Source organism: Eptesicus fuscus, chromosome 3 (genome assembly GCF_027574615.1).
Source record: "Eptesicus fuscus isolate TK198812 chromosome 3, DD_ASM_mEF_20220401, whole genome shotgun sequence".
NCBI lineage: Eukaryota > Metazoa > Chordata > Mammalia > Chiroptera > Vespertilionidae > Eptesicus > Eptesicus fuscus.
The window spans coordinates 80,637,392-80,656,078 of record NC_072475.1 but is presented as its reverse complement, the minus strand read 5'-3'; the positions used below and the strand labels follow the sequence as shown (position 1 = coordinate 80,656,078).

Here is an 18,687-nt window from a genome sequence, read left to right as displayed (position 1 = left end):
GCCCCTGAAACCGCTGCGCGCGGCGCCGTTCGCAATTCCTTTGTTTAGCCCAGCCGTCCTCTTGATTCTCCTCCGTCAAAATGGCTAGAGGGCTTGAATGTAAGATGAGAACTCCTAAGAATCCTCCAAATCGGTGTTGGCAGCGTCCGGGGCCCCGAGGATCTCAGTGCGCAGCTCAGCCAGGTCGGTGGCGCGGGTGAGCCCCTCCTGTAGAAAGATGGTCTCTTCCTTCACCGAGAGCCGCTGCGCCGAGTCCGCGGCCGCCGCCACAGCAGCCGCCGCGGCGCCCACGAGCCCATGGCCCCAGCTGCGGTACTGACTGAGAGGAGCAGCTGCCCGGTCTGGGGAGACGCGAGCAGCAGTCGCCACCCTCACCAGTCCATGTTTCAGTTGTATTTCCGAAACTGCCATGCGAGGCAACAGATCAGCCTTTCACCTCCGCCGCCATCTTTTCTCCTCCTTCCACAATGGAGTTTTTATAAGAAGATTTCTAAAGATTACTGAGATGGTTCTTAAAAGACTGGCTAAAAATTGATGAAATTCAATGGATGGACTTTTTTAAAAAAGTAGTATATTTATTCTTTCTTAGTGAAAATAATAACAGAAACATCTACAAAATAGTTTGTCAAGGTTTTTACTTAATTTGCTAAGCTCAGGAAGAGAGAAAATTTCATTCCAACATTTCACTAAATTTTATTTTCAAAATAGGTATATCTGCCTTTGGGCAAGAGAAGGTAATTTAAAATTTTTTAAAATTAAGAATCTGGGAGAAAACTTGGGAGTTAAATAAAATCAGACTAATTCAATGGTTGTATAATAAGATAAAATAGAATGATGATTCACAAACATTATAATTATAAGGATGCAATTTCCTTTAAAATAGTCTTAGATAAAATTATAATAGAAGCCCTTGTAATGGGTTCTGTATACGAAAGTCATAGCAAATAAAAACTCTTATCTATAGGTTGAGAGTAAACTATTGTTTTTAAAAATGGTATTTCTAGTCACTGGAAATATTGAAATGATTCGAGAAAAAGTCAAGTCCATTATTCTAAAGCTTAACTTACATTCAAAGTATGATAAGATTTTCTTTTAAAATGTTTATAGGTATTGCTAGATATGATATTCTAATTTAAATTGCAGAAAAATTCTATGAGTATAAAAACTGTAAAGCCATATATAAGTATTAAGTAAGTAAAGTTCTTTTGTTCATCCTAATTGAAGATTCTTTCAAATTTATGGGATCTAATGACAAACAGCCCATCTCAATGAAGCAGAGAAGAGATGGGTAATACATTAACATGTCCATCACGACAATTTCTTTCAATGAAAACCAAAGGCAGGACTCTAGAACTGCGGTTCTTTGGAACCAATTTATTATGTTAACTCACGAACCTAAATACATACATTTTATTAAGAAAAATCTAAAATATTATAAAACTAGAGGCCCTATGCATGAAATTCGTGCAAGAGTAGGCCTTTGCAGCCCGGCTTCATTTGGAAGGTAGTCCGGACGGTCATTTCACAGTTCAGTCGATTTCCATATTATGCTTTTATTATTACAGATGACATGATGAACATGAATTATCCAAAATTTTGAACCATGAATTGTGCTTTTTTCCCCCAGGTACTGTAATTTTCTCTACTGTCAGGGCAGGACACAGAAGTAAATAATCTCCAAAGCTAAATACGCTGTCAACTCTGAAACTACTTATTTTATTTGTTTCACCTTCCTCTGTCTCAGAATAAAAGCTGCAGGTTTATGAAGTTCTTGGATTCTAATGCACTTGATTTTCATCTGAGGAATGGGAGATACAAGGAAGCATGCAAGAAAAAAAATTTTTAATGATCAAAGCAAAAACCAAAAAGATATCAGCATCACATGTACTCCTAAAAGCAGAATGAGGCAAGTTTAGCATTTGAAACAGCTACATGAAATTTTAGCCAAGACAGCGTGAGGCTTATAGACAGCATGAAGCATGCTAAAGGAAAGGATGTCCAACAAAGCTGCTCTACTCATTGGCTTACCGCTCTGTACATGTTCTGTCTGGCCAAGGAAGATTGAAAGACATTCTACAGCAAATTGAGGCAGAGGACAGAACAAAATGATTATAAAACCACAACAGTTTTAAAACAAAAATATAGCACAATCAGCTTTTCTAACCCAGAGTGTACATTATAAAGAGTTTCAATCATCCAAAGTACAAAGAAAAATTTTTAAAAGCCTGTCTCAAGTGACTCCTTAACAAAGTTTTTCATTTAAAGTTATCACTAGTTCATTTTAAAATAAAATTAATGAATTTTAAAATAAAAATATTTAATGTTCAGGCTATAAAATATAGTAATAGTACTGTAATTCAAAATGCACTAATTAAAAGTAAAAATGTTAAAGGCTTTTGAGAGCAAACATATAATTTAATGAGCAAAATAATATTTTGTGGTAAAACACTTTAACATTATTTATCAGTTGACCATTTTAGACAAGATACAATTTTTTTGAATTAGTGATAACAACCTATTCTCTTCTTTACTATTTACTGAATGGGAAAAAATGTATTTTTGTATGTATATGTACTATACTTAAAAACGTGACAAATAGTAAATTCCTGACATTCAGTTCTTGAAGTCAAAAATTTCAACTTTCCTAGGATACTGCAAATAAAACATGAGTGAAATTAAATACTATAATACACTACCAAGATCAAGCTTGCTTACAAACAAATTCTGCACTGAATTATTAGGTTAGCTTTGAACTCTAGGAACAAGAAAGATCAATGCGTGGACAAAAATATGTATATTGTGCATTCACAATTCCAGTAAAAAACAATGTAACAGATAAACCTGTTTATTATTTGTTGGCTATGTCCTTCATTTGTAAGTCATGGGAAGCTAAGGGTCCCTTATATTCTGTGAACAAAATTCTACGAAGATCTGAACTATTGAACTTCGGAAAATGTATTTCTGATTTAGCATGACCAAATTTTCTAGGTTTTAAATTCCAAAAGCAGAGGAAGAGGTTCCTGCAGAGATTACTGCATTTGGTAGTTGATTTTCATACATTTGCCATGTGGGAAGCAGCTACCATATGAAGTGTAAAACGTAAAATGGTATTTGAATATATTTTTAATAAATGGCATGAAGGGGCAGAATCATTACTTGCACCTTATTCTGAGCAGTAGGAGAGAAAAAAAAGCAATCTGTAGACAAATTTTACAGCAATAAAGAACATCTTATAATTATAATGAAAACTGAAACCATACACTTAAAAAATGTACTTTATGATACTTTTCTAGAACACATTCGAGTCAACTAATATTTACTGTAAGATAGTTTTCTTTAGTTTCAATTACTCATCATAAACTCATACTGTATAAGCAACTCACCGATCCACAGGAGCTGATGTATTCTCAATAAAACTGATAACTTTTTCCCTGACATTAACGGATTTTGTCTTCAAAGCAATAGTCATTTTATTTACTAGTGATTTCATTCCTCTATCATTTAAGCCATTAGAAGATTCACCCTGAAAAAAAAAAAAATTACTAAAGAACTTCTCTCCAAACGATTAGCAGACACACTACTGCTAAAGGTTATCTAAATGCCGTGGCAGGATGGGCCGGGTGGGGGCACCGAGGATGGGCCAAGACCCGCCCCTGTGCCTACCACAGCCTCGAGGCCCACAGTTTCTTTCAAGGCCTCGTGCACTGGGTCCCTAGAATTATATATAAGTTTATATATTATCCTAAATCCTTTGTTGTCATCTCAACAATCTTCAGAGCATTTTCACCCAGAGTAGATTCCATTTCAAGAAACCACTTTCTTTGCTCATCCATAGAAGCAATTCCCCATTTATGAAATGAGACTGCAGTAATACAGTGGCATCTTCAGGCTTCACTTTTACTTCGTATTCTCTTGCTATTTGCACCACAACTTGGCTATTTGGCATAAGAATCTAGCTTTTGGCCTATCTTGGCTTTCAACATGCCTTCCTCACTAAGCTTAATCATTTCTAGCTTTTGATTTAAAGTGAGAGACCTGTGACTCTTCCTTTCACTTGGAACATATAGAGACCACTGTAGAGATTCAATTGGCCTAATTTCAATATTGCTGTATCAGAGAATAGAGAGACCAGAAAAGAGAGAGAGAGAGAGAGAGAGATGGGGGAATGACTCAATAGGTGTAACAGTCAGAACACACACATTTTTTTAAGTTTGCAGTCTTATACAGGCACAGTTCATGGCAGCCCAAAACAATGAACAATAACAGCATCAAAGATCACTGATCACAGATAACCATAACAAATATAATAATGAAAGATTTTGAAATATTGTGAGAACAAAATATATCAGAGATACATGAAGTGAGCAAATGCTGTTTGAAAATGCCAGACGATTTGTTTGATGCAAGGTGGCTACAATCTTTCAATTTGTAAAATAAAGTAATAATCTGCAGGGTGCAATTAAGTGCAATAAAATGAGGGAGATGCCTGTAATGAGCATATCATTTCATGTAGCTAAATTTTTAATCAATTTATTCGTTGTAAAATTTTGCTTTTTAAAACATTTTCACTTAGGCCTCTAATTTCTCAAGAATTAGGTTATCCTGGCATACCTAATGTAATAGGTGTGGGTATAATTCTTAAATTATTTCATAGAATTGCTTCCATATACCCTAGAAGGCAAGTTGGTGATAGGTGTCAAAGTTTCAAAGTGTACCAATCCTCTTCAGAATTTATGGGAAGGAAATAATCAGAAAGTGGCCTAGGATTTAGGTACTATTTGATGGAAAATTATACAGATCTAAAAAACCATGATTTACAGCATGTTTTCAAGGGCTGTGACTGGCTGCAGCCATGGGATCTCCAACTGCATGTGAGAGCAATGTGGAGAGAGACTGACAGCTCAGGTTCGTATAGTATTTATGCTGTCACTCACCTTTCCCATAATAGAAAAACAACAACAAAAACCCATGCTTAAAAATAAAAGCATTTCAAAATGTTAGAAAATACTCATATATTTAGTGAAATTATGTGTATAATCTGATCATTACTTTTAAAATAAAATACTAAAATACACATGCATTAAAAAAGATCTGAAGTAAATATTTAAAAAACCTAAGTAGCAGTTATCTGATAGGGTCATAGGTGATTTGTTTTTATACTTTTCACATTTATATATGGTGCTACAATAAATGGATATCACTTTCATTTTTATGAGAAATAAGTCATTAACTATATAACACACATACACACATACACACACACACAAACATGTTTCTTATTTCCATATCCAAATTCAAAACCAAATTACACTGACTGGGAAACTCTTTGGTACTCCTGAATATAACACATCTTTACAACTATTTCTTTACCAGCCTCAATCAGTGTTTTTCAAATCTGAAAGTAAAAACTTCAACAGAAAACCCAATGCTGTGATTGAGAATATATATCAGAATAATGTTTTCTGGAGAGTAACTTGATAATAATGCAGATTTCTGAAGATATTGGTAAGTAATCTTTTGATCAAGTTATTCCACTTCTAGGACCAAATAATCATGATATATGCAAATATATAACCACATAAGTTAATGGTGGTAGTATTTATAACAAAAAGACTGGAAGCAATGTAAATATTCAATAAGGGACTAACTGAATAAATTATAAGTCCATATAATGGAATACTACCTAATTAAAAATGAAAATGGCCCTGGCCAGTGTGGCTCTGCTAGCTGGAGCATCATTCTGTGCACCAATGAGTCCAATTCTTGGTCGGGACACATGCCCTGGTTGTGGGTTTGATCCTGAGTTGGTGTGTGTATAGGAGGCAACCGATCTATGTTTTCATTCTCATATCAATGTTTCTCTCTCTCCCTCTCCCTTTCTGTCTCTCTAAAATCAATAATAAAATAAAAAGCATGTCCTTGGGTGAACATTAAGAAAAAAATAAAATGGCAAATGTTTATTAAATAAATGGTGATCTCATATGAAGAATGCTTAGATACCTAGAGAATCAATTTTAAAACTTAATTCTTAGAGGAATCTTACCACTGATAATTTCATAATAATTTGTTTTGACTTACAGAGCTCAAGATAAACCTCAATTAATACATCTAATGAGTTATAATTTTATAACAACTACTATACCTTACATTCACTTGCATATTTAATCCTCACGTCATCCTTATGAGGAAAGTTCTGTTATTACCATCTGTTTTGTACAGATGAAGAAACCAGGGCTGGAAAGATCTTACTGAAGATCATGAAGAAAGTAAGTTGTAGAGATAAAACTTGAACACCTTGGTATGTCATACCTGTACGTCGAAGCTAGTAACCATGACTCTATACTGCAGTTTTCCTTTTATTTCTGTTTTAAAGAATAATCTTAGGTAGGTGAGGACTACTTCTTGTTAAGAATATCTTTATATATAAAAGCCTAAGTGACCAAACGACCTGTCACTATGATATGCACTCAACCCACAGGATCAGGCCTGTGGGGATTGGGCCGAAACTGGCTATCCAACATCCCCCGAGGGGTTCCGGATTGTGAGAGGGCGCAGGCCAGGCCAAGGGACCCCACGGGTGCACGAATCTGTGCACCGGGCCTCTAGTGATTTCATAACATCTAATTTGATTTAACTGAATTACTGAAAAAGTATAAAAGACTTATTGCCTAAATATTTCCAAAATAGAACAGAAAAATAAATTTACCCAATATAGTAAAATCCTACAGTAATGTACATATCAAGAACTAAAATTTAAATATTATGGGACTGGCAATGGGTTCCAGTCTTCCTCTGTATGACGCATTCTCAAATACGGGTGGACTAAATCTATGTCTGTTGTAGGGAGTAGACATGGTATGCAGAAAATGGGACCACTGGTCTCAGTATTATCTTGGCCCAAACTGATTGGGAGATTCCTAGAATAAGCTCACTTGAGACTGCCAGCTCACCACAGAACTCAGAATATTTCAGCTGGAGCAGAAACTGTCACTAGGTGATACCAAGCTGCAGTGGGACAGGGAGAAATGTGAATTCAGCAGGTAGACCTCCTGCACTTTAGCCTAGTTTAACTGCGTGGACCTGCTCCATCATCTCATTACCTTCACAATAACATCACTCCTCATTGTATGTGTTTGAAAATTTTGACTCTATTTCTGTTATGGTGGGGTTTATGAGTTAAAATCACCTTTTCTGGGCATTTATCTTAATGTGGTGACATATCTGACACATACACTTACATCAACAGAAGAACTGATACTGCTCCTTGAGCCTGAGGTACTAGCAATCCAATGGCCATATCCATTTTCTGGTCCATCCACATTAATGTCTGCTAAGTGCTGCTGCAATGCTTAAAATAAATGAGAAGAAAAACAAAACCCATCAAATCAACCCCTTTAGGAAAGATCCATTACCAGAGAAGTATAATAAACATGTCATAGCTGAATGAAAAAGGATCCACAGACATAATCACAAGTATTTCTTTCTGCACCTCTGAAAAGGAGCAAAGGACTCCAAGCCACAGAAATCCTTCCCTTCCTCTTCTCCTTCCTTCTAATGCCCTCTGTACGCATATTGCTTTTCTTAACTGATCCTAAGGGTGACAATAACTATATATATAGGCTTGATATTTTCCTTTTTGGAAGGTAATCTTTCAAGTATTAATAGATGCTTTCAGCAACATTTTCTTATGACACAGAAGATTAACAGAAAACTTATTGTTATACCTGAAACAAATACAAGATAATATTGAATAATTTTTTTAAAAAAGAAAGAAAACCTACGGTGACTTTTGTTTTATCATAAGGAGATATCAATTAATCTTTGCCATAATAAAAAAAGCAGTCCAGGCATTAACTGCTATGGAAAGAGAGGTTTTTCTTGGAAAATAAATAATTCATACCTTAAGGCCAATACTTGCTTAACACTTTATTAAAATAATCCCTTCTGTAGATCACTCTATGTATGAGCCTCAAAGATAATTAATTATCAGGCCACGATATATGGGAGGTAATCATGATCCTTGCTAATGTCATAAAGACCAAGAGGAAACAGGTACTAATCTACCAAAAATTCTAAGTTATGACATAAGATAACGTAATTATCATTTCTTTTTTGTGGTGGGAATAATGAAGATCTAGTCTCTTTGCAAGTCTGATGATCACAATATAGTATCATTGCCTATACTCACTATACTGTACATTAGTACTGCAGGACTTATTACTAGTTTCAAGTCTGTCCCCTTAAATAACATCTCTTGTAAAAAATGAAAATTCTAAATGTTATTATTCTGACCTAATTCTTCATAAATTCTCAAATATTTGCCTGCAGAGATTTTGTCAATTATTTTACTAACCTGGATTACCAGATATTAGTCTGCAGATTTGAAAACATCAGCTTATTTGTTTTATCCTATTGAGCCAATACCTAGCAGCTAATACCTTCAAGTAGTTAAAAAATAAAATGAAAACAAAACAAATTTAAAAAGCAAGAGTAGGAAGGGTATACAGATAGTGAAAAGTATTCCTCCTACTCTTTTCCTAGATCCTATCTACTTCTCCTCTGAAGAGGCAAGTCATGTGGGCAGTTATTCAGGCATTTTAACATATCTATTTAGAGTCTTCCATTAAATATTGATCAATTTCCTATTATATTTGTCTATTATCTATGTTCTTCTGGCTTTGTCTTTTCTGAAAATACTGAATGACTAAAGAGAGAAAATACCCATTAACTTACTTAGTTACTACAAATCAGCTCTGGTTAATATAATTTTCACTGAAAAGTGGAGGCAAAGGGATTAATAAATGAAAATCTTACCCATAAATCCTCCACTGGCAATGCTCACATATTCTTTGTTTTTCTGTAATGGAATAAAAAATTTTAATTATTCCAAAATGCAATATAATTAAAACTTCTGATAATTCTGTAAACATTGACAAATGTAATATAAGGTTATATGCTAACATTATGGACTTTGGCACAGAGAGGTAAATACATTTACCTTGTGTATTGTAAGGTCTGGTACTTGGGTGGGAAGAAAGGAACAACTTCATGGCTCTAACAAGACTATAATTTTATTTGTATTATAGTTCCAATAGTGCAATAAAAGTCAAATGAAAAACAGTTAAGTTGTATTTTTGGATATAATTAGTGTTATTGTTTTTTAATTTGCAAAATATTGTGTCCTTTATAAAAAGGAAATATAAAAGCAAATATTCAGAATGAAAAAAAATGACAGAATGTTACCATTTTACAAACAATTTCTCCCCCAACAAATACATGCAAGGAAAGATATTTTGAAAGAGAACTTATAAATCTATAAATTTAAAAAGACTTAAAAAGTTATCATCCAAGTGCACTGTCTTGTTTTGGATATTGGGAAATTCAGGGAAACCTGAGCACTAGGTTATTTTTTATAATAAAGTCTAATAATGATAACGTGATTATATCTGTATAAACAGTTTATAGGGTTCAAATCTCTGCACTTCTAGATTTGTTTGAAATTATCCATGATAAAAATTGGGGGGGGGGGGGGTGTTTCTAAACCACATTAAGAACTTGAATTATAAAAATAGAGTTCACAATATTCCAAATTTTGGCGATCTGACAGCCCTCACAATATGCAGTTTATACAAGAGCATTTTTAGAATAGACCAATTAAATTTATAAGTAAAATGAGTTTGAGTCCCTATTTGTTATTCTGTATAAGTTTCTAAAATCTTTTCTTTAATAAAGTACAAAGTTATCTTATAGTCTCTCCCCAAATACCTCATTACCTCTCTCATTTTGTCTTTCAAGGATTCTGTCCTCTACAACAATATTCTCAAACCTGATTCCCAGTAAAATACAACATGAATAGAAAGGACCCAAATTGAGTGGCTTGTACATCACCACACCACTGTCTTCCTGATTCCACAGTTCAGGGTTACACAAAAAGAGAACTTTAATGTATAAAGTACCAAAGAATCCTATCTAATAAAAGAGTAATATGCAAATTAACCATCTCTCTGCTATGCCCACAAGCCATGCCCACCAGCCAATCAGGAGCAAATATGCAAATAAATCTCAAGATGGCTAAGGCCACGAGAGTAGGAGGGAGGCTTGGGTTTCCCTGACAATGGAGGAAGCCAAGCTTTCTTCCTGCCCTTGCCGGCCTAGGCCTCCACTCAAGGCTACAAAGTTTCAATGATAGAAGATACATAAATCCAAACAGAAATGGAGGCAGCCACGAAGCTGGAAAGAGCAGGAGGCTAGGGTTGCCCCCGGCAATGGAGGAAGCCAAGCTTTCCGCACACCCCGGCCAGCCCAGGCCTCCGCTTAAGGCTACAAAGTTTCAATTATAGAAGATACATAAATCCCAACAGAAATGGCTGCTGCCACAGAGCAAGCAGAAGGCTTGGCTCCGCTCCAGGCTACAAAGTTTCAATTGTAGAAGATAAATAAACCCCAGATACCAGGGCATCCGCTTGGGTCGCAAGGGGGTGAGGCCAGCCTGCAAACCACCAAAGGCCCCTCGCCCAGGCCGCCCCATGCCCCAAGGGAACCCCCATCCTGATCCGGGACACCCTTCAGGGCAAACCAGCTGGCCCCCACCCATGTATCAGGCCTCTATCCTGTCTAATAAAAGAGTAATATGCAGATTGACCATCACTCCAACACACAAGATGGCTGCCCCCATGTGGTTAAAGATCCTGTCCCCATGTGGACACAGATGGCCACCACAAGATGGCCATGCAAGGGAGGGCAGTTGGGGGCGATCAGGCCAGCAGGGGAGGGCAGTTGGGAGGGACCAGGCCTGCAAGGGAGTGCAGTTGGGGCGATCAAACCTACAGGGGAGGGCAGTTAGGGATGACCAGGCCAGCAGAGGAGGGAAATTGGGGGCAAACAGGCTGGCAGGGGAGTAGTTAGACATCAATCAGGCTGGCAGGGGAGTAGTTAGAGGGTGATCAGGCTAGCAGGCAGAAGCGGTTAGGGGCAATCAGGAAGGCAGGCAGGCGAGCAGTTGGGAGCCAGCAGTCCTGGATTGTGAGAGGGATGTCCCAGATTGGAGAGGGTGCTGGCTGGGCTGAGGGACACCCCCCCCCCCATGCACAAATTTCGTGCACTGGGCCTCTAGTACCTAATAAACAACTATTTTTATAAAGAAAGAGCCATAACTGAGTACGGCTTTGTAGAGAAGGGAGGGGAACAGATTGCATAAAGTCACAAATACAGATTAGTTACGCTGAATATAATTTATATTCAAACACACAAAAAGAGGTGGCTAAAAATAGTGAATATATTATAATGAATTACACAGCTACTATAAATAGTCTTAGGACATGAATAAAGATAAAGATCAATGTAATGGAATAATCCAGAAACAGATGCTAATGCATAGAAGAATTCAGTATATTAAAATGGTGGTATTTCAAATTGATAACACACCTGGTTAGCTACCTGGAAAAAAAAATTTTTTTTTTTGCTTCCTACCTACTTTTTACACAGAAAACTGTTCCAGACAGTTCACAACTTAAACAAAAAGAGAAACCTGATAAGTATGCAAGAAAACTCTGGGGAAAGACCTTTCTTGGCAAGACACAAAATATACAAGCTGTAAAAATAAAAATACAGCCCAGCTGGCGTGGCTCAATGGTTGAGTGTCGACCTATGAACCAGGAGGTCATGGTTTGATTCCCAGTCAGGGCATATGCCCGAGTTGCGGGCTCAATCCCCAGTAGGGGACATGCAGGAGTCAGCCAATCAATTATTCTCTCTCATCACTGATGTTTCTAGCTCTCTCTCCCTCTCCCTTTCTCTCTGAAATCAATAAAAGTATATTTTAAAAAAAAGAAAAACATACAAATAAATTTGACAATGTAGATAACAGCACAAAAATGTCTATGAGAATTTCTTTTTTCTTTTTTTTTTTTTTTGAGAATTTCTTAAAGGTGATAGCAATAACAAAGCAAAGTTGAAATAATCTGTCAGCATACCTGTAAGAAGTGTGCCAGGACCATGTTCATATACATGTCTTCTTCCTCTCTGCCACTGCCCATGAAACAGAGGTGTTCCCCACCAGCGATGGAGCCAGACTCAATGGACTGCTTCTGTGCTTCCAGCAAGGACTTTACTGACTGCGCAAACTCGGATGGATTCTGGAGCATCTAGACAATTTAAAAAAATTTAAAAACATGCCCACCCTGTGTTTCACAAACATTTGCAAAACCTGAAATAGTTTTCTAGGAAAAAAAACACATTTAAATAGCCACCATGAAAACAACAACAAAAAAGAAAAGGCTCTTATAAATAAAATCCCTGGGATAAAAAAAAAGAAATATGTGTAAATGTACCTATAATATATGAAAACAAAAGTTGAAAATTTACTGAAACATTAAACTAGGTACAGTGGTCCATGGTACAGATATACCATTATACAAAATAAACATCCTACTAGAAAAAAAATGTGTGGTTACTGTTTGTTTCTTAAACAATAAGTTCCAGTGTTCCTTAGGTGTCATGACAAGAAAAGTTTAACACTAAGTGGAATGGTCCACGACTAAAAATAATACGTCGAAAACAAGCTATATTTTTTATTTCTACTTACACGGCAAGCCATGTATTTCATAGAGGACAGTCAAAAATAGCAGCAAACCTTTTTTTATCAGCACTACTCTAGGTACTAGAGAGAAAGGAATGAAAAAATTTCTCACTCTCAAGGAAACAAGTATGCTAGTAACTACACATTTTTTTTGAAACTACTATACTAGGGCACATTAAAAAAAGTACAGTGAAAATCCAATAGAAAAATGGACAAACCATAGAAGCAATTTGCTAAATAATTAAATAAACAAACAGCAAATTTGCAAAAGGATGCTTAACATTACTAGTAATTACCACTGTTTTTCATCCATCATTCTGAGAAAGTAAAAAATAATTGGTGATGTTCACTAATGCTGAATGTAGAAAACAATTATTTTCATATACGGTTGCAAAGTATAAAGGTTCAGCCTTTTTAAAGGGCAATATGATAGTCGTCTCTTTTAATATTTTACACATCCACACCTCTCAACCCAACAACTCTACTTTGAGGAATGTATTTTACAGAAATATTTGCACAAGTTCACAATGTGTACAGGATATTAACTGCACTGGTTATTATGAGACAACTGAAAACAACCAAAATGTACATCAATCAAACAATAAATTACAGTATATCTGTACTATGGACCAAATACAGCCATAAAAAAGAATGTACTTAAGTGGAAAGATCTCTAAGAAACTGTTAAGTGAAAAAACAAATGAACTGCCAAGTGAAAAACCAAGTGGAAAAAGCGAGTAAGAAATAGGTAAATACATATTACAGGTCTGGAAGATTAAGCACGCTGTTAAGAGTTAACTCTGGAGATTTTCTGAATTTTTTTAATTTAATAAATCTTTATTGTTCAGATTATTACAATTGTTCCTCTTTTTTCTCCCATAGCTCCCCTCCACCTGGTTCCCAACCCACCCTCTACCCTTACCCCTCCGTCCACTGTCCTCATCTATAGGTGTACGATTTTTGTCCAGTCTCTTCCCACACCCCCCACACCCCTTTCCCCCCGAGAATTGTCAGTCCACTCCCTTTCTATGCCCCTGATTCTATTATATTCACCCATTTATTCTGTTCATCAGATTTTTTTATTCACTTGATTTTTAGATTCACTTGTTGATATGTATTTGTTGTTCATAATTTTTATCTTTACCTTTTTCTTCTTCCTTTTCTTAAAGAATACCTTTCAGCATTTCATATAATACTGGTTTGGCGGTGATGAACTCCTTTAGCTTTTTCTTATCTGTAAAGCTCTTTATCTGACCTTCACTTCTGAATGATAGCTTTTCTGGGTAGAGTAGTCTTGGTTGTAGGTTCTTGCTGTTCATCACTTTGAATATTTCTTGTCACTCCCTTCTGGCCTGCATAGTTTCTGTTGAGAAATCAGCTGACAGTCATATGTGTGCTCCCTTATAGGTAACTAACTGTTTTTCTCTTGCTGCTTTTAAGATTCTCTGTCTTTTGCTCTTGGCATTTTAATCATGATGTGTCTTGGTGTGGTCCTCTTTGGATTCCTTTTGTTTGGGGTTCTGTGCACTTCCTGGACTTGTAAGTCTATTTCTTTCACCAGGTGGGGGAAGTTTTCTGTCATTATTTCTTCAAATAGGTTTTCAGTATCTTGCTCTCTCTTCTTCTGGCACCCCCATAATTTGGAGGTTGGTACACTTGAAGTTGTCCCAGAGGCTCCTTACACTATCTTCTTAATTTTTGGATTCTTTTTTCTTTTCCGGTTGAGTGTTTTTTGCTTCTTTGTATTTCAAATCTTTGACTTGATTCTTGAGATCCTCTAGTCTGCTGTTAGATTTCTGTATAATATTTTTTATTTGTCAGTGTATGCTTAATTTCTAGTTGGTCCTTTTTCATATCCTCAAGGGTCTCACTAAATTTATTGGGCTTTTCTAGGAAATTCTTGAAAAACATTATAAACGTGGTTTTGAACTCTATATCCAGTCATTTGCTTTCCTCCATTTCTTTCATTTGTGTTCTGTTTCCTTGTCTCGCATGATAGAGTGGCTTTGTGTGCTAGGTGTCCTATAGGGCCCAGTGGCTCAGCCTCCCCAGTTACCTGAGGTGGACACTCTTGGTGCACCCCTTTGTGGGCTGTGTGCACAGTCTTGTTGTAGTTAAGCCTTGATTGTTGTTGGTATCACTGGGAGGAATTGACCTCCAGGCCAATTGGCTGTGAGTATCAGCTGTGTCTACGCTGGGAGAACTTCTGTGCTGGAGACACCCTTATGAAGCAAGACTTGCAAAAGCCTCTGTGCTCAGCTTGGATGGGGCGGAGTCTCAGGGCAGATCAGACAGCATTGGTTTCCCGTCAGCCCTGCCCTAATAGGCCCCTGTGACTCAGTGTCCCGTGGTAATCACTGCAAGCACCTCTGAGAGAAAGCCACCCTCGAGTTCCGCCAGCTGCCAGACAGTCCAGTTTCTCCCCGAATGAGTCTGGGTCCCCAGAGTCTCGCCTGGAACTGGAGTTCAGTGCAGTTGGGAGCTTTTGTCTCCCTCCCGCCTGAGAAAGCCAGCCGTGCACTCAGTTGCCCGCCCTCTCTGCGTGTGTGCCTTGGTGCCTCTGCTTTCTGCAGTTCCTCTGAGTCTCAGTGTGCTTTTCTCTTTCCTGACAGTGAGTTTCACCCCGTATGAGTCTGGGTCCCCAGAGTCTTGCCTGGAACTGGAGTTCAGAGCAGTCGGGAGCTTTTGTCTCCCTCCCGCCTGAGAAAGCCAGCCGTGCACTCAGTTGCCAGTCCTCTTCACGTGCGCACGCGCATGCGCGTCTCAGTATCTCTGCCTCCTACAGCTCCTCTGAGTCTTAGTGTGCTTTTCTCTTTCCTTCTAGTTGTAGAATTTCCACTCAGCCAGCCTTCCTGTGATTCTGGATGATGTCCGTTTTGTCTTTTAGTTGTAGTTTTGAAATTGTTGTGCAAGGCAGCAGTTTAGGTGTTTACCTATGCCGCCATCTTGGTTTCTCCGAGATTTTCTGAATTTTATTTTTAATTCAAGTATTCGTGAATCACTTGAGTAAATTTTAAAACCATCTAAGTCTTCCTGCTCTAATCAAGGAATAGAAAGGCACAGAGTTCACTTTCAGGATGCAAACAAGCTAGGATAGCCTTCTTCACCTACAGCGCCCAAAACTCTCTGGGGTGTTTTCCCTCCATTTTCCAAGAGTTTCCTCTCAACACCACCTAGGCCCTTCTACATGCTCTTTCAGCCTTAGCATCAATTTTTTCAGACACGCTGGGAAGAGGGTAGACTGCACCATAAGCAAAAGTGTTTACTGCTCTTTCCACCTTCCCTATCCCCGAGGCTCTAATAACCTCGTTAACGGCTTAAATGACAGCAGTCCCAAGTCTACCAACTGCTCTAAGCATCTCTGACAATATTTAACTATTTACCTCATCTACTTCTTCAATTCAAGTGACAAGAGGATAGAAATTTTAATAACTTAACACCTATATGCCAGATACTACCCCTATTAAGTATTAGTTTATTATATACACTAGAGGCCCAGTGCATGATTAAATCATGCACGTGTAGGGTCCCCTAGGCCTAACCTGCCATCCAGGCCATATCCACTGCCCCGCAAAGCCTAGCACGCTCTGTGGACACTGCTAGCAGCCTGCTCCCTGCTTTTGATGGCAGGGGGTCCGCTGGTGCTGGAGCGGACACACAGCTCCCTGCTTTCACTCCCCGCTTTTGATGGTCCGCAGCAGGACGTGGGCTTGCTGCCCCAGAGGCCCCTTCTGTGCCGCAGCACAGCCATGGCGCAGATGCTGAGCTCGCACTGCCGCTGGCGATGCGAGCTCAGCGTCCCGCAGGCCCAATTGGCCACCCCGAGTCCCGCCCCCTACGCCTCCCGCTGGCCCAATTGTGGGCATAGCGGAGTGATGGTAATTTACATATTACCCTTTTATTATGTAGGATAAGTATTCATGATGGAAAAAAAAGTTTTATAATAAAACTTTAAAAATAATTACCCAATTATAAAAGAGCTAATATTTACAGAATACTTACTAGGTGCAAGGCACTATGCTAAGTGCTATATCAGGTAGCTTGTAGTCAGAAGTTTAGAATTTACTGACATAACAATGGTAAACAATAGTAAGCCATAGTAAACAATGTTTTCATCTATCCTTTAGGATGCCAAAAGGGTGTCCCGAGTGAAAAGGCAACCCAAGAGCAACTTTTATCATAAGGACAGAGACTCCCTCCTTAAGCAGAAAGAAAAACATCTCTAAATTAGATACATATATATTTATAAGCTAAAGAAAAAAGATTTCTTCTGTTAATTAAAAGAAATTAATAAGCATTTATACTAACCAGATCTGAATCTAAGTGGAAAGCAGTTGATAAATGTCCAGCATTATACTGTTCTGCAGGACGGCAATCCACCACAAAGAACCGGACTCCTTCCTATGAAAGAAACAATTTTTTGATGTACTGGAATTTGCCATAAGTTATATTTTAGACAATACTAATAATTAACCAAAGGAGGGGGAACAGGTTTATAAAAAAATTGATCTCACATAGATCAGGATGACCCAATCAATACAGATAAAAGAAAATTACCTCATGATCCTAAAAAATTATATTAATTTTAAACAGTAAAACATTTTGTATATACTGTTCTTGACCAGAAAGTCTTAAAATATGTAACAGGCAAATGTCAGTTTGAATTATAAAACTAATTATAACATACTAGAGGCCCGGTGCACAAAATTCGTGCACAGGGGGGGGGGGGGGGGTGTCCCTCAGCCGAGCCTGCACCCTCTCCAATCCGGGACATCCCTCTCACAATCCAGGACTGCTGGCTAAAAACACTTGCCTGCCTGCCTGCCTGCCTGATTGCCCCTAACTGCTTCTGCCTGCCAGCCTGATCACCCCCCCAACTGCCCTCTCCTGCAGGCCTGATCCCCCCCCAACTACCCTCCCCTGCCGGCCTGGTTGCCCCTAACTATTCTCCCCTGCTGGCCTGGTTTCCCCCAACTGCCCTCCCCTGCAGGCCTGGTCCCTCCCAACTGCCCTCCCCTGCAGGCCTGGTCCCCCCAACTGCCCTCCCCTGCAGGCCTGGTCCCCCCAACTGCCCTCCCCTGCAGACCTGGTCTCCCCCCAACTGCCCTCCCTTGCAGGCCTGGTTACCCCCAACTTCCCTCTCCTGAAGGCCTGGTCCCTGCCAACTGACCTCCCTTGCAGGCCTGGTCGATCCCAACTGACCTCCTCTGCCGGCCTGGTCCCCCTCAACTGCCCTCCCCTGCAGGCCTGGTTGCCCCAACTGTCCTCCCCTGCAGGCCTGGTCCTTCCAACTGCCCTCCCCTGCTGGCCTGATCACCCACAACTGCCCTCCCCGGCTGGCCATCTTGTGGTGGCCATATTGTGTCCGCATGGGGGCAGCCATCTTTGACCACATCGGGGCAGCCATGTTGTGTGTTGGAGTGATGGTCAATTTGTATATTACTCTTTTATTAGACAGGATTGGAGTTACAAATATAGATCTTAATACAATTCCTGTTTCTGCAAATAAATCCACAAGCTTATCAACAATTCAATTCACATAAGAACTAAATGTTTTTGGTGGGTGAGGGGAGGTATTACAATTGCAGTTTGAACTGAGGAAGTTCATATGGGTCTCATTAAACTATCTAATCTAATAATAGACAAATATGCAAATTGACCATACCTCCAACACACCCACAAGCCACGCCCACCATCCAATCAGAGCGAGCATGCAAATTAACCCAAACCAAGTTGGCTACAGCCACAGAGAGCAAGGTTTCCTAGGTAACAGAGGAAGCCAAGCTTTCCGCCAGCCGTTGCAGGCCTAAGCCTCCACTCAAGCTACAAAGTTTCAATTATAGAAGGTAAACAAATTCAAACAAATGGAGGCAGAATGGAGCTTGAGAGAGCAGGCCAGGGTTGCCGCCGGCAACAGGGGAAGCAAAGCTTTCCACACACCCTGGCCGGACTCACCCACTTAAGGCAACAAAGTTTCAATTATAACCCCAACACAATGGCTGTGGCCTCGGAGGGAGCCCCAGGCTTGGCTTGGCTCCGCTCCAGGCTACAAAGTTTCAATTGTAGAAGGAAAATAAATTCCAGATACCAGGGCCTCCGCTTGGGTTACC

General features: G+C 38.9%; 1 protein-coding gene and 1 non-coding gene across 5 annotated transcripts in view; one reads left to right on the top strand and one right to left on the bottom strand.

Moving 5' to 3' along the window:
• TBC1D23 (TBC1 domain family member 23) overlaps positions 1–18,687 on the bottom strand; it is an 80,501-nt gene that overhangs the window by 14,783 nt on the left and 47,031 nt on the right. For 3 of the 4 annotated variants that reach the window (XM_054714034.1, XM_054714036.1, XM_054714033.1), the window contains 6 exons: positions 16,886–16,978; positions 11,973–12,143; positions 8,815–8,857; positions 7,239–7,348; positions 3,384–3,523; positions 2,029–2,073 (listed from right to left, as the gene is read on the bottom strand). In XM_054714034.1, the coding sequence (XP_054570009.1) occupies positions 2,029–2,073; positions 3,384–3,523; positions 7,239–7,348; positions 8,815–8,857; positions 11,973–12,143; positions 16,886–16,978 (602 nt within the window). The remainder of the gene's footprint in view (positions 1–2,028; positions 2,074–3,383; positions 3,524–7,238; positions 7,349–8,814; positions 8,858–11,972; positions 12,144–16,885; positions 16,979–18,687) is intronic. The other variant, XM_054714035.1, reaches the window with a different exon arrangement.
• On the top strand, positions 4,818–4,947 carry LOC114229048 (small nucleolar RNA SNORA44). The gene has a single exon (XR_003615144.1). It is a non-coding gene; the product is annotated as a small nucleolar RNA SNORA44 (small nucleolar RNA).